The following is a 24693-nucleotide window of genomic DNA, read 5'->3' as shown; positions in this document are numbered from 1 at the left end:
ACATTCCAATAATTTTCAATAAATGGCTTGATAAGGAATAAACATTTATTGAAAATTAAGTTTTCTGAAGTTTTGATGAAAATAAAGAATAAATGACAATTGTTGTTTTGAGTGGTTCAAAAGTGCCCAAGTAACACTTAAAAGTTTTGGGTGAAAAATACTTTAATGTTATCAATAAAGCTAAGATCCATAACTACCACTTTCTTTTTGAAAAGTACATTTTCCCATGAGTTCCCTTGAGAAAAACAACTAGAGCTTTATTAAGAAAGGTAAACACGATACACCCACATACTAACTAGAATATCAAAGAGTGCAACCACAACCATGACCAGCAGCCAATGTATCACTCTACTTCAGACTGTTAAACACATTCTTTAGTGCAGTGGTCTCCAACCTTTTCTATCATGAGAGCTACCGTACTTCAAAACTATTTTTTACTTTCAAATAGGCACATTCTTCTCTTCACCTCTCTTCCCCGGGTCCTTGTTGTGCATTATGTGTTTTCTTGTAAAATAATGGTTAATAAACAACTCTAAGGGGCCCCATAAAATTACTCTATTGTTGTATTATGTTTTTTACTCTTAATATTACAATTATTCATAGAAAAATAACAAAAATTGTACATGTACATGTCAATGCTTAAATCACATCAGACGACCAATTTTGAGGTCTGGAAAAAAAAACATACATTTTTATTTTTGAGTGTAATTCCCCTTTAATTGCGCATTTAGAAAGAGAGGAATGTGTGAGTCTATCAATGTCTATTTTAGGCCTACTTCTGCAGCACGTCATAGCAGAGTAATGATACAAATAATCATTATATATTTCTGTCAGGTAGGCAGAAGGTTTTTGGGGAAAGTCTCTGTGTACCCACAAGACGGTTATCATTACTAGCATCGCTAACAAGTTACATACAGAGTGATAGACACATTTGTGAACCATACAGACAGAAGTGCAATATTGCTTGAAATTAATTTCTAGATATTGTGTTATATTTAGCTTTTTAAGCCAATAGTGGCTAACCAGGGGTGGGATAATGTCAATGTGGCTTTGATTGGATGGTTGCCAGGAGCTTTATGTTTATGACAGTTTGCAATGGAACACATAAAAAAAATCTACGTACTTTCAGAATTACTTGGCGACCTACTCATAGGTGGGCTGCGAGCTACTGTTAGCTCGCGATCTACAGTACCTGTCGGAGACCTCTGCTTTACTGCCATTAAAACATTTCCATATCATCCATTGTATTCACACTCAAAAAAGAAACTGTAATTTAATAGGCAAGCAGGCATATTCTAACGTAATGTATGATTTTGACTATGCACAGGGCAGAAGAGCTGAATAGAAACAAAGCTTTATCTGATAGATTTGGTTAAGCTTAAAACACCTTAAACACCGATGCTCCGACGCCGACGACCAACCCTAACTTCACCTGCACCTGGAAAGAAAACAAGGGAATGAAAAACAGTTGCTGAGCTGCATGTGATTTTGTTTCACAAAAAATCCCAAATGGTGCAAACAAAGTGAGATGTTTACCTTTCTCTCCCTTCTCTCCCCTGTATCCATCTTGACCATGTAGCCCCTGCAGTCCTGGAGGGCCTGGGCGACCCATCTCGCCTGCAGATAGAAATACCATACTCCTGTTATGTCCTAGTGTCAATCCCTGCTGGAAATGTAATTCAACAGTATGACCCTGTAGTATGACTACCGTACCTCTGTCTCCTTTGGGTCCGAGGTACCCCCTGTCTCCTTTCGGTCCAGTATTCCCTGGGGGGCCAACAATGGTGCCGTGGGCTAGAGCAGAGAGTACACGCCATGTCAGAGGACAGGAGGCAAGGCTACAAAGCTTTTCAGCAAACATTTGCTTAGCAATACTTCTGGGTACCACAATTCAATTCACAACTGTGGACTAGTTTAGTATTTAGAAAAAACTGAGAATTTGCCCCAAATCTTACTTCTAAAGAAGTCCATGAGGTCAGCAGTCACGTTGCCGTAAGCCCCAATGACACGGCTATACCCGGGAGGTCCAGGAGGCCCAGGGGGTCCTGGGAGGCCTTGGGTCTCCCAGGAGCCTCCTCGCTGGTGACTCTCAGACAGGAAGTCCTGCAGTAAGCCCTGGTCTGGAGGAGCAGAGGATAGACTGTTTATATACTGTCTGTTTCTACCTAAAAGGTCAGCACCGTCTAAGCCACAGTGCAAAGTCAATCAAAGCCTCAAACCCAGTCAAGTCTCAGCACTTATACTGTAGAAGCACACAGTTACAGAGACACACTATTGCTAGTCATTCACTCACTCTTGATGTAGTCTGTCACTCTCAAGGCAACGTTGGAGTAGTCTAGTGGCTCTGTCAACCTCCCAATGTCACTCTGGCGCCGCTCAAGGTCAGAAGAGTAACGTGGGTCACTCTGGGCATAACTCTGACGGTTAGTCTGAACCCCACCAGGTTCTCCAGGGTCTCCTTTGTGACCACGGGGACCCTGAGACCCAGGAGGACCTGGTGGGCCAATGAAGGAGTCCCGTATACTGTCACCTAGGAAATAACACAACAATAGTTAATGTGATGTAGAGTGTCAGGTTAATGTCTATTCCAATGCGTAGGGAAGAGGTCAACACACTGCTGAGGTACGCCTGGAGTTCTGTGCGGATGCTTTCTCGCTGGTAATTTCCGATGTTTCTACTATCTCCATAGGAGACTACTCCGTGAGAGTTCCCTGGGGGCCCCTGAGGTCCTGGGGGGCCGGGTGGGCCTGGAGGACCACTGTACCCAGAACCTGAGATGAGACAGAGACGGATGTCAAACCTTCATGGTCTTTGTCTACTGAACGCAGAAGGATGGAGAACCTCTTTGCTGAACCAGACTCACTTTGGAGGTAATGCTGGACGTCCTCTATCCTTAAACCCCCTGAGGCTGAGCTCCTGTAAGATGACCCTCCTGGGGTACCAGGGGGGCCTGGGGGTCCCGGGATACCTGGTGTACCAGGAAGACCAGGGGCTCCAGCAGAGCGCCCAACCATCGCACGGAATTGTGAATCTTAGAAAGCGAGAGAGTAGGAAGAAGACAAAGAGTAAGCAGTAAATCAAACGTGCTTAGATGATCATAAACACAAGATACCTCTGTAAACCCCAGAGGGTGAGGTCTTACTTTGCAGGAGTGCGGAGATGTCAGTAACACCGTTGGAGGAGCCAGGTAGCCCTGGAGGCCCGGTTGCACCCGGAGGTCCAGGCTGCCCACCACCGATCCCGCGCTCTATAATAATAATAAAAAAACACCATCCACAAGGTGAGAGATTGAAGCCTGGCCCATAAGAAACCCAAAGACATTCATGTTACCCATCCTGTGCGTGTGTTTTGCTCCAGTAGCCCCTACTTACCGTTCATGATTCTGAAGACGTAGGTAGCCACTTCCTGTGGGTCGTAGTTTGCCGTACTGCCTCCTCTGGCTGCTGGTCCTGCTGGGCCTGGAGGTCCGGGTGGGCCCATTACGTATCGCCGTACATCATCCCCTGAACCAATCAGTCAATCAATCAACTGTAAGTATTTATACATTTTTTTGTGAAACATACAGCCATATGTTTTTTCTTTTTGTACATTCTAGACACATATTACATACATGGCACTTTTTTTCACAGTAGTTACAAAGTAGAAATTACATAGTATACATTATATATTGTGTTTTCAGTCATAACTATCAACAGTAAGTTGCTATGGATAAGAGTCTGCTGAATGACCATGTAAGTACTCACTCTGTAGCATGACAATGAGGTCGTTGACAGACATTGAGCCAGAACTAGAGCCAGAGGACCCAGGAGGTCCTGGGGGGCCTGGAGGACCTTGAGCACCACCGCCGAAGCCTGATCCTGAACCTGAGACAAGACAGTACAATCATTAGGCTGCTTCCACTCTTCCACAGAACTACAAAATTGGACAGGAAAGGAACTTACGCTGCAGATAAGCGATGACACGAGAAGATATGTCCTCTACAGAACTAGAGGATCCAGAGGATCCAGGGGCTCCTGGGGGTCCAGGGAGGCCACGGGGGCCAGGAAGACCAGAGGACATACTCCTAGCATTAACTGCAAAGGACAACCAGCACAGGTTAATCTAAATAGAGTATAAGGCAGCTCTGTCACTATATTTCATGTGGGAATTATTACTTCATGACTTAGTGTTCAATGCGCCTTAGAAGAAGACTCTTACTTTGGAGATAGTCGTTGACATACTGACGCAGATCAGGAGGAGCGGAGGCTATGCCTGGAATGCCTGGGTGTCCGGGAGGACCCGGTGGACCAGGAGGACCTGGGAACCCTGGGCTGGCCGCCACAGTGCCTGTCAGAAATTAGATAATTAGATACAATAGTCTTTATTTAATGAAAGTATCTGCATTCATGATATGGTCAGTTATTTAAAGTTGAGCACATTGCTTCATAAATTGTTGTTAAGTATGTCTTGATGATCTAAGTTTGTCTAATGTTGTGGGTAGAATATTGACAGCAGGTATAAGATGAGTGTTTACCTCTTGCAGAGCCAGGAAGACCAGGAGAACCGGGAATTCCAGGTTCGCCTTGGAAATGTGGAGAATAAGACAACTAGTTATTTCAAAGACTGAGTCTAGACCTGCTACTTTTACAGGTACCCCAACCTTCAGAAGCTAAGTGTATTTTGTTCCTAATTAAGATTCCCAAGTGTTGGTAGTTTACCTTTCCGTCCCTCTGGTCCAGGATTCCCTGGAGTCCCTGGGGGCCCAGGTGGCCCCTGTATTCCACCGTATGATGATGCTGTGTGGAACAAAAGAGCAAAGCAATTAATCAGAAATCTTTTGTTCTACTGTACATACTTTTAGACTTCTGCCCGTTAACAATGTTTTGACTATGGTCTATAGCAGTGGTTATCAAACCTCTCCTCTGGGCCCCCCACCCGTTCCATGTATTTGATCTATTCCAGAGCTTGCCCCCCCGATTCAACTTGTCCACTTGTCATCAAGCCCATGACTAGGTGAATTAGGTGAGCTAATTTAGAGATGAGCTACTCTGTGCGTCCCAGAGGAGAGGTTTGAGAACCACTAGACCAGTGGTTGACTATGGTGGGCCACAATAAATTCTCAGTACTGGGTCAATAACCTTCTGTATCTGAGTTGGTCATGGTTTTTTTTTCAATCGCTGTTGGCTTAGCCTTGTGTTGGACCAAGATAAGCTCACCTCTTTCAGAGCCTCCTCCTGGTCTTCCTGGGCTCCCTGGTAGACCAGGCTGGCCTGAATCTCCTACAAGGGAACATGGGACACAGGGATGAAGGACAGAGGATTAGTGTTTGCAATGGGAACAACCAATGTGGATATAGATAAGTAGTTCATTCTGTTATATGAACGATTTCCACCAAATGTAGCGTTTTAGATTGTAGGGGGACAGACCACGTACCTTGGTATCCTCTTGGTCCTGGTGTACCTGAAGTAAGAATGTTTTTTAAATACTTTTAGATGAATAGCATAGGACTAGGAGATTACGTTTGGGATGATAAACAGAGCCAGTTAAGAGTATACTGTCATTATGCATCTGTAATGCCTCTGAAGGGCAGGTGAAAGGTGTCTGAAAGGCCTACCAGGTGATCCTTTTGGCCCAGATGGCCCGGGAGGTCCAGGGGGTCCAGAGAAGAATGTTCCTGAAAGAATTATAGTGACAAGCACAGCATTACAATGCAGCCAAAAAAAGTTCTACAGAAATCTTGGGTCACTTCTTTAACTCGATTGCGTTATGGGATTTTATTGAGTTTGGTGATGTAAGTCATGTTGTTACGCACCTGAATTGGGTACAAAGCTTCCTGACTCTCCTTTCTCTCCTCTAGGACCAGGTCTGCCATATCCTGAGAGGCAGAAGCACCAGGAAAATCATACGATGACATCAAGACTCAAAGTTTAGCAAAATCAAATAAAAAAATATATCAGTAACTTGTGTATTGTTGATATTCATTCTTAACATGGACACACTTCTCACAGGCTTACCTGGCTCTCCTGGGGGACCAGCTGGTCCTGGGAGTCCTGGTCTTGAGTCACCTGCACGTCCAGGGGCTCCAGGGGGTCCAGGGGGACCAGGGGGACCTGGTTGTGCAGCAGCACTGAACTGTCCTGAATGAGAAAATCAAGAAGAACCATGAGGTTGCACAAGCATCTGACTGCTTTATCCGCAACGTTATGCTTCACTGTGTTGGACTTGAGCGATACTTTTCCATGTGTGCATGCGTGGGCAATAAGGCAATACGCATTGCTCGAGTCCACAGTGTCTTCTATAACATGCCATTTACATCAAAAATGTTGATTTGGTTGAAAAAATATGAACTTATCCTTTAATTAAGTTATAAGCATCATTGTAATGAGTACTCACTCTCAGCTCTGGATGAGCTGACGGTTTCACTGGTTTTCACTGAGATACCTGCCTCTCCCTGGAGTCCCTGGAGTCCCTGAATACCCATCTCACCCTTCAGCCCTCTCTCACCTTTAGGACCTGGGGAAATAAGCATACATACAGTATGTCTAGGACTCTTGGCCAGAAAATAGATAGCATGTGTAAGACCAATACTTTAGCTATCCACAGATCCATAGGTTATCTGACTTACCAGACTGGCCAGGAAGACCAGCAGGGCCAATGGGGCCTGAGGAGATTGAATAGTTGTATTACAAAACACTGCTGTGTTATACATGTCATTCATATTGACCAAAACAACATAGGTTTACAGCTAGTTAAACTACGTACCGTAGAAACTACATGGTATCACCATTACAACTTTGTTATGTTGTAGTGGTAACAAACCACAGTGCTACAAAGCTAAACAGGAAGTTTATGTCTGACCTGATAACCCTGGGGGTCCGGCTTGACCGGGTGGTCCGGGGCTTCCTGGGGGGCCGGGGATGGCCACAGAACTGGATCCCCCTGAGGAATCACCACAAGCAGTTTTAGGTACACACTGACAGTCATACAGATGTATAGCTACTGTAAACGCATCACCGCTGTTATGCAATAGTCAACCGGTTACCTGCATTGATGATTCTTCCTGGTTCTCCTGCCTCACCTAAAAGAAAGTTACACAGTCATCACAATATCAAAGTTTAGAGCCCTCCATCTTCTAAAAACAACGTATAGGAGTCAGCTGCTTTACCCTTGGCTCCTGGTTGTCCAGGGTTCCCTGGTATTCCTACAGTGGGAAGAACACTTTAGAGGAAAACTGATGACAACAGTGATGAAAAGACTTCACTTGAGTTTGTCGTCATAATTCTGTTATTACACTAAATCCCAACTGCAACAACATACCTGGTGGCCCTTGAAGCCCAGGGGTTCCTATAGGGAGAAAGATCAGTTAAGATACATTTCAATCTTCTCTTTCAAGTGTATACAATGTGATCATTTTCTGTAGAAAAGTCAAGTCAGGATGAACAGGAATGTAAATAAGAGAGGTGTTCAGGGAATATTGAGCGTGACACAGTAGCTTACCTGGTAGGCCTGAGTCCCCTGCAGGCCCAGATGGACCTCTGATCCCTGGTAACCCAGTAGGACCGTGATCACCTGAGGATGACATCATCATTATATAGGCCTATTGTACATAACACTTGACGTATTGTTTCCTGTCTTTTTACATAGAACATATTATTAACTCTACCTCTTTGGCCTTTGTCGCCATCAATTCCAGGAGTTCCTGTTTGAGAATTAAATAAATGTATTAAACCACGTTAAGCTCTAGAATGAGTTTGGGGAGAATGGTAGAGAATCAAAGTGCAGCCAGCCACTCACCTGCCGATCCTTTGGGTCCTTTCTCTCCGGCTGGTCCTGGCAAGCCTGATAGTCCTGGGTCACCTGAGGGAAAAGACATTTGATTGGAATACAGTACTGTCAATGCCACATGCTGCATCATGGGTCATTTAAATACTGAATATGTATGTTGCTTGGGATGAAAGTGCCTTTCGTATATCTATATCAGCCAGCTACGCACCTGAGGCACCACGAGGTCCTTTCTCACCATGGTCACCTATTATAAAAAAATAAAGGTTACTACTTAGCTACTGTATATCATATGGAAAATATCTCTTAGCGGCAGTGGAGGCTGGTGGGAGGAGCTATACAAGGACAGGCTCATTGTAATGGCTGAAATGGAGTGAATGGAATGGAGTCAAACATGTGGTTTCCATATGTTTGATGACCTTTAAGTCTTTATTGAAGACTCATCTCTTCAGTAGGTCCTATGATTGAGTGTAGTCTGTCCAAGGGGTGTGAAGATGAACGAAAAGGCACTGGAGCAACGAACGATACTTGCTGTCTCTGCCTGGCCAGTTCCCCTCTCTCCGCTGGGATTCTCTGCCTCTAACCCTATCACGGGGGCTGAGTCACTGGCTTACTGGTGCTCTTCCATGCCGTCCCTAGAAGGGGTGTGTCACTTGAGTGGGTTGAGTCTCTGACGTGATCTTCCTGTCCGGGTTGGCGCCCCCCTCGGGTTCGTGCCGTGGGGGAGCTCTTCATGGGCTATACTCGGCCTTGTCTCAGGGTAGTAAGTTGGTGGTTGAAGATATCCCTCTAGTGGTGTGGGGGCTGTGCTTTGGAAAAGTGGGTTGGGTTATATCCTGCCTGGTTGGCCTTGTCCGGGGGTATAGTCGGACGGGGCCACAGTGTCTCCCGGCCCCTCCTGTCTCAGCCTCCAGTAATTATGCTGCAATAGTTTATGTGTCGGGGGGCTAGGGTCAGTCTGTTATATCTGCAGTATTTCTCCTGTCTTATCCGGTGTCCTGTGTGAATTTAAGTATGCTCCCTCTAATTCTCTCTCTCTTTCTCTCTCTTTCTCTTTCTCTTCTCTCTGAGGACCTGAGCCCTAGGACCATGCCTCAGGACTACCTGGCCTGATGACTCCTTGCTGTCCCCAGTCCACCTGGTCGTGCTGCTGCTCCAGTTTCAACTGTTCTTCTTGGAACCCTAGACTGTTCACCGGTTGTGCTACCTTGTCCCGGTTCTGCTGTTTTCAACTCTCTCTCTACCGCACCTGCTGTCTCTAACTCTGAATGATCAGCATTGCTTGCTGTTTGGGGTTTTAGGCTGGGTTTCTGTATAGCACTTCGTGACATCGGCTGATGTAAAGAGGGCTTAATAAATACATTTGATTGATTGAAATTTTGATTGATGCATTTGACACGGTTTAATTTATTTCATTCCAGCCATTACATTGAGCCCGTCCACCTATAGCTCCTCCCACTAGCCTACACTGCTTAGCGGTCATGGATAGATCAATGTTTTCCACTGCCTAAAAGTAAAACAGCGCAATAGATTGTGTCTCTATATTAACACATAATTCCCAAGACATACCTTTGATTCCTTGAAATCCAGCAGGACCCCTCTCCCCTGTAGCAGAGAAAATGCATTATTGAACAGTTCAATACTCGTATTCATAAATTCAATCAATGATCACTGGATCAATTAGCCCCACATAATGTAAGGACATACTGTACCCTTCGGGCCAGGTAGTCCTGATTCTCCACGGAAGCCTTGAGATCCTGGTTGGCCTAGAAGCATATACACAGAACAAGGTTTTAACCTTTCACTGAATGTGCTGTGGAATAATTCCCAAAGGTCAACGCACACTTAATTCAGACTTTCATGTAGGCTACTCAGAGTTTATATCTCAAGTTAGGATTTAGCCCTAAATGAATGAAGGAGACTGACCAGGGGTACCAGGAGTCCCCGGAACACCCCCCGAGCCTGGAACAGAGATTTAGAAAGGAGATTAGGACAGAAGTGACATCAACTGAAACCTGATAGAGTGTATGCAATACCCTTCATTTTGAAATACACTTCAGAAGCACAATGTTGTATGGCCACCCTCAGTTTGACATTGGTAGTATACTGTAAAAAAAAAAAAAACTTAACCAATTGCTTAATCAGCGTTATTCTGTGAGTTGAGGGGGACTTCAAAACAGTGGAAGCTGCTGAGGGGAGAGCGGCTCAAAATAATGGCTGGAACGGAGCAAATGGAATGGCATCAAACACCTGGAAACCATGTGTTTGATGTATTGGATACCATTCCACTAATTCTGCTCCAGTCATTACCACCAGCCCGTTCTCCCCAATTAAGGTGCCACCAACAACCTGTGCTTCAAAAGGACAAGAATCAAGCTAATGTGTTTAAGTTTGTTTACTCAACAAACTCTGCTCAAAGTGAGCTGAATATGAAAAAGCTTATTAAAATGACAAATTCATGTTTGCCTTTGGAAGGCAACGCTGTAAAAAAAAACATTCTTGACCAATGGCTTAATCAGCGTTATTATGTGAGTTGAGTGGACATCAAAAGGACAAGAATTTGAGCTAATATGTTAAAGTTTGTTTAATCAACAAACTGATCGACGTGAGCTGAATTTGAACAAATTACAGGAATTACTAATTCATTTTTGCTCAAAACCACAAAAAAACACGCCCATCATTATCATATTTCCCAGCATACTCTATTGCAGGTTGGTTTTCAGAATTGCTTGTTTCAATACCTGTGTTTTTGCATGTACATTGATTGGTTGATTAATCTTATCTTATGCTACACAAACATAAATACATACATTTGTCTAAACTAATCCAATCTGTTAGTAGTTGCAGTTTATATTAATCTTCTGAATGCAGGTTGAGGGTGATTAAAAGTTCCATATGTTGGATATCCTCACGCTGGCTGGATTCCAATAGGAATAACCCATCACTTTGTAAGCCAGCATAATGTGACTTTCGGGTTTGATGTGGACTGTAAAAGAGTTTCGAACCACTGTGTTAGGTGGGTCAATTCAACGTCTATTCCACGTTGGTTCAACGTAATTTCATTGAAATGATGTGGAAACAACGTTGATTCAACCAGTGTGTGCCCAGTGGATAGGATCTCAAAAAAAGACCTTATGATATACACTTAATATACCAAACATTAGGAACGCCTTCCTAATATTAAGTTGCACCCCCCGACCCCACCGTTTGCCCTCAGAACAGCCTCCATTTGTCGGAGCATGGACTCTACAAGGTGTCGAAAGCGTTCCACAGGGATACTGGCCCATGTTGACTCAAATGCTTTCCACAGTTGTGTTAAGTTGGCTGGATGTCCTTTGGGTGGTGGACCATTCTTGATACACACGGGAAACTGTTGAGCGTGAAAAACCCAGCAGTGTTGTAGTTGACACAAACAGGTGCGTCTGACAACTGCTACCATACTCCGTTCAAAGCCCCTTGCATTTAGTCTCTTGCCCATTCACCCTCTGAATGGCACACATACACATTCCATGTTTTAATTGTCTCAAGGCTGTAAAATCCTTCTTTAACCTGTCCCCTCCCCTTCATCTACACTGATCGAAGTGGTTTTAACAAGTGACATCAATAAGGGATCATAGCTTTCACCTGGATTCACCTGGTCATCTATGTCATGGAAAGAGCGGGTGTTCTTAATGTTTTGTATAGTCAGTGTATGTAATGTATTGTCATATATTTTGCACTGGGAAATATGCAAATAAGTTTGAATAAATTCTCAAGTTGAATTGTATGTTCACTCATCCTAAAATTCTAAGTTGAGTGAACATAAAATTCAACTTGAGAATGTATGTTGGTTCAGCTATATGCCCAGATGTTAAGCCAACTCGCAATCCTATTGCAGCTGGTTGCCTTACAATTATACGTTGAATCAATCTTTTTTTTACAGTGTAGAGCATATCTGTCAAACTCATTTCACGTAGGGCCGAGTATCTGTGGGTTTTTGCTCCTCCCTTGTACTTGATTGATGAATTAAGGTCACTAATTCGTAAAGAACTCCCATCACCTAGTTGTCTAGGTCTTAAATGAAAGGAAAAAGCAAAAACTCACAGACCCTACTGTTGGTCCTCCATGAAATGAGTTTGATACCCCTGGTCTAGAGTGAAGCGCTACTGTGTTTATGATCCTCTCTGAGACACACAGTCCCACTCATAGCCCTACCTTTGGGCCCAGCCGGGCCGACTGGACCAGCAGGACCAAGAGATCCTGATTCACCAGGAGAACCTGTGAGAACAAACCCAAATTGATGATCATGTAACAATTTTGTACCTGGAAAGTGGACCATGTGAGTATGCAGTCTATATAAATTAGGAAAATCTAAATTCACAGCCTACCTTTATCCCCCTTCTCTCCAAACCCTGAGGGTCCTGGCTCCCCTCTGGGCCCTCCAGGCCCCTCTCGGCCCCTGAGCCCTTGTGGCCCCTCAGCTCCATGGTCACCTACACACACATGCACACACACATGCACATGTATAAGCATACACATAGTTTGACTTGTAACCCACTTGTTTAAATGGGTCCATATTAGCTTATTGATAAAAGCTGGTTACAAAATGAATCAACACAAGTAATAATTTTTAAAAAGTGTTAACGTTATTGTACCTTGACTTCCTTTTTGTCCTTTGGGTCCTTCGTGTCCTGGGTGACCAATGGTACCTGGAAGACCTGAAGTCAAAGGTGAGAGGTCAAAAATGAGTGACATAAGTACCAAGTTATTCTTAAAAGTCATACTGTACTGTCAATTAAACTAGTACTGAACCAGCATAATGGTAACTTCCACATCATACCCATTGTCCTTACCTGGCAGTCCTGGGAAACCATTGTCACCTGAAACAAAGAAAATAAAGTTTACACACTTGGTGACAGCAAACTTCAAATTAAAGTACAATAAATACATTTCTTTATATAAGTCTTAAAAAAACAAACCTTTAGTTCCATGATTCCCTGCATCGCCTGAAGCAAAGTAAACAGAATGCATGAAACAAAGCAGAAAGAGCATTGAGACAGAATAACTCCTTAAAGTATCGGTGTAGAGACATAATTCTTTGAATATCCTTGGATTACACAATTGTCTCCATTGTTTGTACTCGCAAAATACACATACTGACAATATTTTCACAAGAGATCTTACCTTTAGTTCCCGCCTCTCCTCTGTCCCCTTTCATTGAAGAGGGAAGAAGGGCTGTGAAACAAAATAACAAAATAAGCACAAATAGGAGAAAAAAATGAATGCTCAGTGAATTCAGTAAATATTTAATGTACATATACCATAAATGGTGAATGTATTTCTTATGTTCGAGTTCTAGTCATGTTCATGTGTGTACAATACCTCTGAATGACTGAGACTGCATCTCAGCTCTCAGTAGTTGCTGGATAGTCCTCTGGAGGGCAGCATTGTCCGTGTGCCCGGCGATGCCAGTGCCCGTGCCAGTGCCCATCCCCATGCCCAGGCTGGTATCCAGGTTCAGGGTGTTGTCGGAGCGGGCCGCGCCCCCAGGGTCCATGTAGGTGCCAGACTGGAGGTTGTGGATGTCGTTATTGGAGGCTGACAGGCGGCTGGTGTGAGCAGCGGTGGAAGTGGACTCCAGAGCTGCCACTCGAGACTTCAGATTCCTCACGTCCTCCGCTGTGGAGGGACACAGAGTGTGAGAAATGTTTCTAGAGGTAAAGATGATTGTATACAAGTTCACTATGTTCGGTACCTACATGTTTTGACTATATTGTGTGCATTGGTCCTAGTTACATCTTAATTATACAGATGTAGGATCTTAATTTAATCACTCTTTTGTTGCAGAGAGCTTCGTGATTTACATAAATTCACTGAAAACCCGCACAAACACACGGTTTTATTACAGGTTTTTTCAATTGCTAATATGCATTGGTCAAAACTGAAGTCACATTGTCAAAACTCTTCGCACAGTCAGCGAAAAAGAAGTGTATGTGGACCAAACTGTGAATCATTTTTCATTGCTTTCACACAAAATTCATTCAATGACCACATTCTCCAAAATCCATGAACTCTTTTCTCATTCATACACCACCACCTGCAAAACTATATATTCGCAGCACATTTTCAAATGATAACACACTGTTTCCAAAACTGTTAAAAACACATTCAAAACAGAATGATGGCAAATGCCGCGCAGTTCTGCAGTAAACATATAAACATATAGAAAATCACAGCAGAATAGTTAATCATTCCAAACACAGCTGATTGCAATTTTAGCTGAAAGCCTACCCAAGTGTCCTGTTTTTAGTCTCGTTACCAAACAGACAGAAGAGGACGGGTTCGGAATAATTTAGTTTGGAAACATGGATCAAGGAAGACAGGTTGGTGGGGAAAGAAGAGTGGCAGGGAGAGGGAGAATACGTGGAGGACAAAGGAGAGGAAGACCAAGAGCGGTGGTCTCTGATGAGATAAGGGCCACAATTATTGACCATGTTGTAAACCATGGTCTCTCTTCGAGAGAGGCCGGTTTAAGGATGCAACCAAATCTGCAGTGTTCAACAGTTGCATCAAGAGTATGAATTTTCCAGCAAAAACAACAGGTGAGATGTGCATCCTTCAATGATAGTTGAACTACATATTACAGTACAATACAGTATGTTCACATTTTTACATGTACTTACATTTAGAAATATATTGATTGTTTTGTGTTTTTCCGTAAGATCCAAAGGTTGCCTCCCACAGGAGGGAGAGGCAGAATATTCTCAGATGGGCAGGAAATTTCCATTGTTAATGGTAATTGGCAACAATGCAATAAAACGACGGGAAATTCAGGACAGAGTGCTGGCAGACTAGATCATTTTTGGGAATGTGAATATGGTCAGCACAACGACAATTGCCAGAGTCCTAGAGAAACATAAAATAAGAATGAAGCAGTTGTTCACTGTACCCGTTGAGAGAAACGGTGAACGTGTGAAAGAACTATCAATATATCCAGGTAAGATGTTGGTTCAATAACCAAACAGGGTACATACACAGCTATTCATAATGTCAAGTACTGTGAAACTGTGGATTTACTGTATTTTAGAGAGTAATGGAGACGGAAGCTAGGCAAACTGCATATACATTAATCTTTGTGGATGAAGCTGGATTCAACCTGGCAAAAACACACCACAGGGGAAGAAATGTGACTGCACAGAGAGAAACCGCAGATGTCCCAGGCCAGAGAGGCACTAACATCACAATGTGTGCAGCACTGTCCAATGATGGTTTGCTTTTACACAAACCACTCATTGGCCCCTACGATACAGAGGCTAATTTATTTTCTGGATGACCTGCATAATCGACTTGTGCCCAGCGAAGGAGAGCGGGGCCAGAAACTCCCCAACCTTCGTTGTTGTGTGGGATAATATGGCATTCCACCACTCTGCTGTAGTCACAGACTGGTTTGCTGCACATCCCAGGATGTCAGTATTCCTGCCTCCATACTCCCCCTTCCTAAACCCCATAGAGCTTTTCTCTGCTTGGAGGTGGAAGGTTTATGACCAATATCCACATGACCAGATGTCCTTACTGGATGCCATGAATGTGGGGTGTGGAGACACTTCTCCTGAAGACTGCCAGGGTTGGATTTTACATTCCAGAATGATACTTTCCATGATGCATCGCCAGAGAAGACATAAGATGTGATGTTGATGAGAACTTGTGACCAAATGCAGGAGAGAGGGAGAACTAGAACCCTCACAGTACTGTACAGTATGAGTGATTATAGACATGTTGATGAGAACTAGAACCCTCACAGTACTGTACAGTATGAGTGATTATACTATACATGTTGATGAGAACTAGAACCCTCACAGTACTGTACAGTATGAGTGATTATAGACATGTTGATGAGAACTAGAACCCTCACAGTACTGTACAGTATGAGTGATTATACTATACATGTTGATGAGAACTAGAACCCTCACAGTACTGTACAGTATGAGTGTTATACTATACATGTTGATGAGAACTAGAACCCTCACAGTACTGTTCAGTATGAGTGATTATACTATACATGTTGATGAGAACTAGAACCCTCACAGTACTGTACAGTATGAGTGATTATACTACACATGTTGATGAGAACTACAACCCTCACAGTACTGTACAGTATGAGTGATTATACTATACATGTTGATGAGAACTAGAACCCTCACAGTACTGTACAGTATGAGTGATTATACTATACATGTTGATGAGAACTAGAACCCTCACAGTACTGTACAGCATGAGTGATTATACTACACATGTTGTTTTTGTTTGTAATTATTATTGCAGCCCTGGAATTTCAGGAATAATTTTTTTGTATCAACTTTTTATTTTTCACAAGTAAATTACTATGTGTAAAGATATAGAAAAATATAGGCTATTGAAACAAATTGCTGCATTTCTGATTAATTATTGTTACATATACTTAAGTACAGTCAATAAAGTGAAAGATGCTATTTTTATTCCATAATCAAATACTGATTTATGTGACAAATCATTCAAACTTCAAAGACAAAAGTTTATCATTTATGTAATGCTCCCTGTTAGTGTTTTTTAGGTCAGTGTGTTAAGAGTCACAATGTATGCTTTCTGAGTCAGAATTGTTTTGAAAAAGTGGCTTCGGTATTGACCAATGCTTGTTACCAATTGAAAAAAACTGTAACAGTATTGCACTTTTAATGTAGCCTACTTTTGTTCAGCTAATAGCCTAATCAAACGTTCAAATTCTGTTGCTGCAGGATTATTTTACTATGACCATACTGGTCAAATTAGGATCCTACATATGTAGGTCATAAGGTCAGAAACTCTTGTCCCTAAGCATGACTGACCCAGGGCAATGAGTCCGAAGAGCAGGCCCAGGAGCAGCAGGGAGAGCAGGAGCAGTCCTAGCAGCCACTTCCACCAGGAACAGCAGGAGTCCGCACACCCACAACAGCCCCCACCTCGTCCTCCGCTACTGTAGTAGTCCCCCTCTTTTTGGATCTCTGACAGGGAGCGGGAACAGAGAATATGATGGATGGGTTATGGATGAAGTGCGAGATACAAATGGCCAACTACTGATATATTTAAATCACAAATACCTGCATATGTTGCTTTGTCTTTTGTTGACACTAGGGGTGATCCATCTAAGGGATAAAATGGTGATGTATCAGCAGCATTCTCTGCACTGTGTGTGTGTGGACGTTTTTAACTAGCTATACTTGTGGGGACCAGAAGTTCCTACAAGAATAGTAAAGAAACAATTTGACCAACTGGGGACGTTTTTACATTTCTAGGGGGTTTAGGGTTAAGGTTAGAATTCGTGTTAGGGTTAGAATTAAGTTGAAGGTTAAGAGCTAGAGTTAGTTTTAGGATTAGGGTTAGGAGCTTGGGTTAGGTTTAGGGTTAGGTTTTCAGGTGCGTGCATGTGTGTGTGTGTGTGTGTGTGTGTGTGTGTGTGTGTGTGTGTGTGTGTGTGTGTGTGTGTGTGTGTGTGTGTGTGTGTGTGTGTGTGTGTGTGTGTGTGTGTGTGTGTGTGTGTGCGCATATGAACATGGTGCTTACAGTATGAATTGGACTCAGACTTCAGAAGGACTGGTGCAGTCTCACTATAGCTGGACACCATCTTCTCCTTCTTTAGAGAATCACCAGACAGTGAACCTGTGATAACATACACATAAGTTAATATCACATCAACATTAAAAAGCAGTGAATATTCCGATATTGAAGGAGCTGTCTTACCCCCAACACTGCGAACACTGCTAGTGAAGTGTTTTCCACTGTCTTTAGTCAGGGTGAGCACCTCAGTATCTCTCTTGACTGGAACATTCTCCTTCTGCAGCACAAGGTACTTTAAGTCTTTCCTGTATGCGTCATCAGTGTGAGACCTCAAAGCGGACACTATTGAGAAACACAAATAGTCCTTTAAAAACATAATTTGCCATAAACATGGTTCTCTAATTCAGTATCACGAAATCTATACATTAAGTTCAGCAATCCTCTAAACTCTAGACTTACTTGCAGAGGTTGACACTCCTGTGCTGACGAGACCACCACCATTCGATATGTTCTTCTGCACTCCATATCCTGCCGGCCCCCCCCCCACACACACACACACACACACACACATACACACACACACACACACACACACACACACACACACACACACACACACACACACACACACACACACACACACACACACACACACACACACACACACACACACACACACAGTGTTAATTACATGAGTGTCTAAGTCTGTTAAAATGTCTACTCTCTATAGGATGAGGAGGTTCTACTATCATACCTGTCAAAGTGCCTGAATGTGCGTTAACTCCACTGGTGGTGAGGACACTACTGGACATGGGCGCCAAGTTATTCTGGAATCCATACACTGCAGCAGTCACAGACAACACACAGAATTATACTCAAAGCTGTGAGGCTTTATGTCGAAACAGAACATTTGCTTTACATTTTCTGAAACATGAGAGAATGCACTAGAAGAGCTCTTGCTTAACTGTGAGGTGAAGATATACACCAAAAACAATTTACTGAGTTCAGACAAACCAATAAGAATCATGAAAAACATACAGTATGTAGCACCCAATATAGCTAAGTGGGGGCGCTGTTCTGAAGGCAGTGTCTTATTGTATATAATTGAATTGGATCCAAATTTGGTTGCCCTAACTTTCCCAGTCCATCATCCAGAGTGCTGCTCAGTGCTCTCATTGGTTGTCTCACCTGACAAGGAGGAGGGTGAGGTGGTGTTGAGCAGGGAGGACCCCAAGCCTGGAGACATGTTGTTTGTGTTGCTATGGTAACCGTACGGGCTGCTGCTGTTGCCAGTGGCAGAGGAGATGGGCAGCGTGGAGCTAGTCCAGGAGTAGGAAGAAGGTAGGCCAGAGTCCAGGGTAGTGGTCTCATACTGCCCAGAGACTAGAGGGACCAGGGAAGAAATAGTCTGTAAATTGAGGCTTTTTATATGTCCCAATAGGAAGAGGTAGGGGGAAAGCAACAGCAAAAACCATCTCCAGCCATAAATGTATGGTAAACCATGAAGAAATATAATCTAACCATCTGACTCTTGATCCTGCAGGTGTGTGTTCTGGTTTAGCATGCTGCAGGTGTGTGTATCTGGTCTGTGTGTGAACTGCGTTGCCTACCTGACTGGGAGGCCTGAGTGATGATCTTGGCCTCGACGGTGGCCTTCCTGGGGACAGGCAGGGTGGAGGAGGTAGAGGAGCGGGTGGGGCTGACACTGTTGGAGCGTCCTCCCTTCACCAGCCTCTTCACATCATCCAGCTCAGTCCCTGTGTGGAAGTCAACTGAGTCAGTACTGCTATTACTGAAATGGTAACCTCCCATCACAACTGATCCACCAGATCAAAATGAATCAACTAAAATGGTGTCCAAATAGCTCTGTCAGATAAAAATAAAACTCCCCATGCTGCTATTCATTGCCACACAATATCTCAAAAACAACAGCATGACATATATTTGATGAATTGTGCCTAGAAGCCATTTCCCTGAAGACATATCAACTCACATCTGCCAGCACTGGGAGAGGCACTCTGCAGTCTAGCTCTGATTTCACTCTCTGGAATATCAAACACATTATTATTGTTACTGGTGTTTTATAGTCACCTTGTCATTATCAGTATGACAGGGTAAGGGAGGAATAGAGGTGAGTACCGGTAAGCAGAAATAAATAGAAGTATTGGTATACCTCTGCTCTGGCTCCTCCCTATTCTAGTGGCACCTGACCCTGCTGAAAAGAAATACACATATTGATATTATGTAGATTTTCCCTACCGGTAAATTGGATTTTGTTGAAATGTCAGTATGATCTCTATAGTCACAATGTAGCTACAATAAATACTCTTATACATCATTCTAAAATGTATTGATATAAAACAGTTACCATAGTCTTTCCGTGTAAACTCGGGGGAGGAGTTGCCACTTGAGCTTCCTGAATGAAAACAGGTCAAGACAGTTTAGTCATTTACACTGACACACATTTAGAAGCTGCACATACACGCACGCACGCACGCACGCACACACACACACACAAACACACAAACACAATCAACAGTGTGATCGGCTGGACCCTCCCTTACCATCGTAGCCTCCTGAGCGACTGGCCATACTCTTCCTTTCCAGGAAGCCAGGGGAGAGACCCCCAGGCGAGGTAGAGCTCTGGGCCCTCCTGGAGCCCCCTGACGAGCTGCTCTTTACCTTTGACCCAGGGCTTCCTCCATACACTCCTCCATAGCCTGAGCCACCCCCACCTCCACTGCCAACACCTCCGCCGCCTCCTCCACCTCCCCCACCTCCACCACCTCCCCCTCCACCATCTCCACCACCCTCAGAGTAGTCCCCCATGTAGAACCCTGATGAGGAGCTGGATCCTCCGGCATTGACACCCACAGAAGCTGGAGGGCAGAGAGCATGGGTTAATCCCCCTAAGTATTTTCAGTCATAGCCTAATGTCCATGTTCCAAATAAAAAATTTACAAATTAACATTTTAAAAGATCTATTCTCACATGAGGAAAAGTTAGTTCCACTGCTGTTCTGGGTTAAAATGTTCTTTTCCAACCACAGGCCTCCAGCATTGCTGGACATAGTCCTGTGGGTACTACTTTTTGATCCACTGCCACCTTCTGGTAGATAAAGAGATACATGGCAAATTCATATTGGCCACATCTTCAACAGTTCTTTCAATGTGTTAGAGCAGTCCAACTCTCAGAATTTTCACAAAAACGTAGTGTGAAATGATAATCAAACTATTACAAAATCTGCATTACCAATACCTTTAATCAAACAATTTAACAGTTTTGAGGGGAATTGAAGAGTACAGAAAACTTACTTGGAGGTAAAGATACCAATCTACTTGTCGAGGTTGTAGTTTCTGTCACAACTGGAGACAAAGAGAAGAAAATCACATACAAATGTGTATTCAATTTATATGATCCTATATCTGCGTGTGATTATCACATTTTACAGTCACAAACAGACACTTGAAAAGGGTCGATTTGGGATTCAGCAGAGGATTTGCAATAATTTTAAGAAGCCACTGGGTGGCACCCTGTATCTACAATATCGACTGTCCAATTCAATCAATTCAAACAAAAACATTCCACTATTCCTCCCTGGCCTACACCCTTCTCCTAGCAACAACCCCCTCTGTGTTCAGGATCTACCAAATAGCTGCAAGGAACATAGTGATGATGACTTCACCCAGCCCACTAATAGGCTGACTGGAGATAATTGCTTTCATCCAGACATTTCACATCTGTGTATTGAAGGTGGAATTAGAAGGGTTTAATCAGACAGGAATGGAAATGAATATGCAACTGGAAACACAGTCAATCACATGACTAGCAGTTGGTGACTATCATAGATCTCTACTATACAATAGACGTAATAATAAATATCTCAACAAGGTCTACATTAGAACTGTAAGGCAATTCTCACCCTTTCCCCCGGAGCTTCCTCCTGAGTGGTTTCTCTTTCTTGTTGTTAAATCATCCATCCCATGTTATCTGGTGAAGTAAGACCACATTTAGGGAAAATAGTATGTCAATAGCATTAGCGTATTAACTGAACTAAAAAGCTTTTAGTTGTGTGGTCTAGAATTTTTTGTTGTTACCATTGTTGTTTTTTTGCTAAAATTAAAGGTTAACAATAAGAATAAACAGCTTAATTTCTTAAACCAGTAAAACTCTCAGAAATGCAGCACACAAGCCAAATATATGTCTGAACATGTACTGTACTCATTCATTTCATTTTTATATTCCTGAGGGGCTGAAAATCACCTCCCGCAGTCACTCCTTTCATGAAAGCACTTATAGATACAGCTCATTACAAACTAGATAATCTCAATTGATCTCAAATAACAAAATCATTGATAGTTTACTTGAGTATTAAGTGCAGATTAAACACAGACTGATAACATTTGTTTTGCTTTTCAAAGAGTTATCAGCTAGCAACTGCAACTAATCATTTTACAGTAGATACTGAAAATTGGCCTGTTTAAAGTTTCCTCTTGGTTTAGTTAACATGCACAGCACAGCATTATCATTCTTACAATATCAATTATAATCACACAAACGGTTCACAGGCCTACCCCGACAAATCATAAGGCATTAAAGCGAAATCAGGGGTATTCCTGACTGGGCCTCAAACCCGGGTCCAGCGACTCTCAACCCTTAGCCGTTACACCAAGAGAGCCAAACCTCTTGACGTGGTTGCTACAGTAGGTGTTGGGTTAAGGTCACTACATTGTAGAGGACCTGGATTTTCAGATAGGAATTCTCGTGCAGGCATTACATGTTACACAGAGATCATCCATAATTATTGTAGGGAGTAGCCTAGTTTGGTGATTTACAAGCAGATTCATTAAGCTTTTTGAGTTTCTACTATTTATTTATTTTTTGCTAGAGGCATTTACACATGTGTGCTAGAGGCATTTACACATTTACAGTCAGTGCATGAAATTGAATAGCATAACTACTTAGCCTACCCCAGGAAAAGCCCTCAATTCCCAAAGGAGATTATGTACGCCTGAGCAAGCAGCTTTTGAATGGGCTTGAGGCCTGGGGTAAAATAACTTTGCAGTCTTCTTTGAAGATCCCATGGTAACCAAAGAACAAAAAACCCTGGTGCATTGTACTGTTCTGAGGACACAAAGGATCATCCTTTCTAACTGTGGCTCGTCTGAACAAAGGATCATCCTTTCTTACTGTGGCTCGTCTCTATACCACACCCACATCTATAGAATGCGTTGGAGACTTTGGCCGTTTTGAAAATCAGTTTCAGACCCCAATCTATAGACCTACTGTGATTTAATATAATTTATATTTCATTAGGTTAGGCTACTGTACACGTAGCTTCAGTTTCTGTGTCCGCACGCTCAACTCCAATTTCCATGGTCAAAACTGAACGTGCTTAAACAGGGACTAGAATATCTGCTATCACTCTAAAATAGGACATAAACACTGCACAAACTGCACATCTCAGAACAGGTTTTTGGTCATTGAATTACATAGCTACATCCCTGTTAGACTGTTAAAGCAATAACATTCATTCTGTATGACTGCTTATTATTAGCCTATGCCCGTGAGATAAAAAGGCTTAGCCTATGTAAAAAAACAAACCAAAAAAAAGAAGAAGTATTTGTTTAAGCGAGTCTGTCACAATTTTTCAGCTCTTCAATTTCTTCAAAAGAAAAGGTCCTATGCCTCTCATAAATGTATTTGGAACAATGAAAATACAGCAAACCCAGAATTTAGAAAACCTGCAAGTGCGGTCAAACAACAAAAACATTGATCATCATGAAGTGGACATGTACCTTTACATAGTGTCTCAACCAAGGAACAAGACAACAGACAAAATAGTCCTACAGAAGAAAGTGATACACCAATCTCTAAAATTATAGGTGTCCTAATGCCAAGGTATTTAAAGTTAGTGATGCCTAAAGCCACACAACAATAATTAACCTGCTGTCTTTGTGTCTTGGGGAACTAACTAGCCTACCACCTACCTTACAGTAATTTACAGCAACAAACAACAGCTAAATCAACATTTTTCTCCCAAAAAGTATTTCTGAATTATCAGTGCAATATGTGCTTTTAAAACCTGCAAGTTCATCAAACAGTCAAACAACAAAAATATTGATCATCATCAAGTGGACCCGTGGCATACCTTTAGTGCGTGTCAATAGGAGAATCTTCAGTCAACTTCTGAAGAAGATAAATAAAATCCACTAAAATAGTCCAACTGATATCCGTCAGGTAGTGAATGTTGTTGATGTTACTGTTGCAGGGTAGTGAAGTGGTTTGTCCTTATACCTGCCTCTTTTTTTATTTTCTCTCAACTTTCTCAGGCAAGTCATAACAGGGCATTGGGCTTTTGTCCCAATCCAACCACACCCATCACCGTTGCTTGGCAGGTAACAGGTAGGCTACCCAGCACGGCTTGAAAGAAACAGTGCCCTCGGGAATGACCAATTAACTTTTCAATCACACTCAAAACATGTGCATACTCGAAGATAGGAGGTTGAGTAGTGTCTAGATATTCTAGAGCCTTTTACTGTTAAAAAGCAAACCAAGCATCTGCTTTTGGATAGTTTTTCTCTTCTTTAGACTGACATTCTACCTATATTACTTTATGAAATTTTTCAAACTTATATATACATTTCGCACACACGAACGCACACGCACACACACACACACACACACACACACACACACACACGCACGCACGCACACACACACACACACACACACACTAACCTCCCATGCCTGAGCAAGACCTAAATTGGCTTATATAGTTATATAGAGCTACTGTGTTTATAATGTTCCATAACCTAGATAGCTATGCTTTTTTGTTGATTAAGAATAGGAAAATAACTTTTTTATAATAAAGGCACATTGAATTGTGTGTTCTACCAATGTCCATTGAGTCCAATATAACAAGATGGAGCATGTGCAAATGCCATTTCATTGATTCCTTATTGCTGTGAGGGGGAGGATGGAACAAATGAGGATGTTTCATTAGGAAGGCTGCCCAGGATCCCGGCAGTCACAAGTTTTCTCCTCTGCTGTCCTGAGGGGTTGGTTGGCTGCCACCCTGCTCTCATCAGGTGGGTACCAGTCTCCACCCACCACACCCTCCAGAAACAACCACCTACCCTGTATGACTCACTCCGGGATACACCTCTTCATCTGCAATTATCACTGAAAACTCATTGTGCTCTTAAGCCTTTGAATGATGAATGATTCACAGGCTTGAATGATGCATTGCTGAGAAATCTGTGTTTGCTCCGAATCAGCTATTTAATGTCAGAAAAAAAAGTGTGGTATGGGTTTTTAAGTGGTTCTTCACATGCATTTGGTATTTGGATGCCATCAGCTTCTTCACTGATAGTTACCATA

General features: G+C 42.7%; 1 protein-coding gene across 2 annotated transcripts; it reads right to left on the bottom strand.

The window, feature by feature from the left end:
* Positions 1-31: 31 nt before the first annotated feature.
* col17a1b (collagen, type XVII, alpha 1b) lies at positions 32-23618 on the bottom strand. Of its 2 annotated transcripts, none has more exons than XM_014154655.3 (55): positions 23462-23618; positions 21233-21300; positions 20625-20675; positions 20302-20418; positions 19875-20189; positions 19679-19726; positions 19484-19525; positions 19304-19354; positions 18921-19067; positions 18499-18693; positions 18065-18151; positions 17770-17838; positions 17494-17652; positions 17317-17412; positions 16854-16898; positions 16602-16757; positions 13123-13419; positions 12925-12975; positions 12720-12746; positions 12594-12620; positions 12396-12458; positions 12129-12233; positions 11956-12018; positions 9688-9723; positions 9474-9527; positions 9331-9366; positions 7973-8008; positions 7774-7836; positions 7643-7678; positions 7477-7548; positions 7297-7323; positions 7145-7180; positions 7022-7057; positions 6838-6918; positions 6605-6640; positions 6373-6492; positions 5994-6116; positions 5792-5854; positions 5594-5653; positions 5413-5439; positions 5196-5258; positions 4698-4775; positions 4514-4561; positions 4198-4326; positions 3942-4073; positions 3744-3863; positions 3372-3503; positions 3143-3247; positions 2864-3031; positions 2616-2771; positions 2294-2530; positions 1956-2120; positions 1714-1794; positions 1537-1617; positions 32-1438 (listed from the first exon to the last, which is right to left on the bottom strand). In XM_014154655.3, exons 2-55 carry the CDS (start codon positions 21288-21290, stop codon positions 1389-1391), a joined length of 4956 nt encoding a protein of 1651 aa, XP_014010130.1. In that variant the 5' UTR covers positions 21291-21300; positions 23462-23618; the 3' UTR covers positions 32-1388. The 2 variants fall into 2 exon arrangements, with proteins under 2 accessions (XP_014010130.1, XP_045556809.1); XM_045700853.2 differs by having other exon boundaries at positions 19484-19522.
* Positions 23619-24693: the final 1075 nt, after the last annotated feature.

The sequence above is a fragment of the Salmo salar genome, chromosome 18, assembly GCF_965601325.2.
Source record: "Salmo salar chromosome 18, fSalSal1, whole genome shotgun sequence".
NCBI lineage: Eukaryota > Metazoa > Chordata > Actinopteri > Salmoniformes > Salmonidae > Salmo > Salmo salar.
The sequence above is the reverse complement of the archived record's forward strand: the minus strand, read 5'-3'. Positions and strand labels throughout refer to the sequence as shown.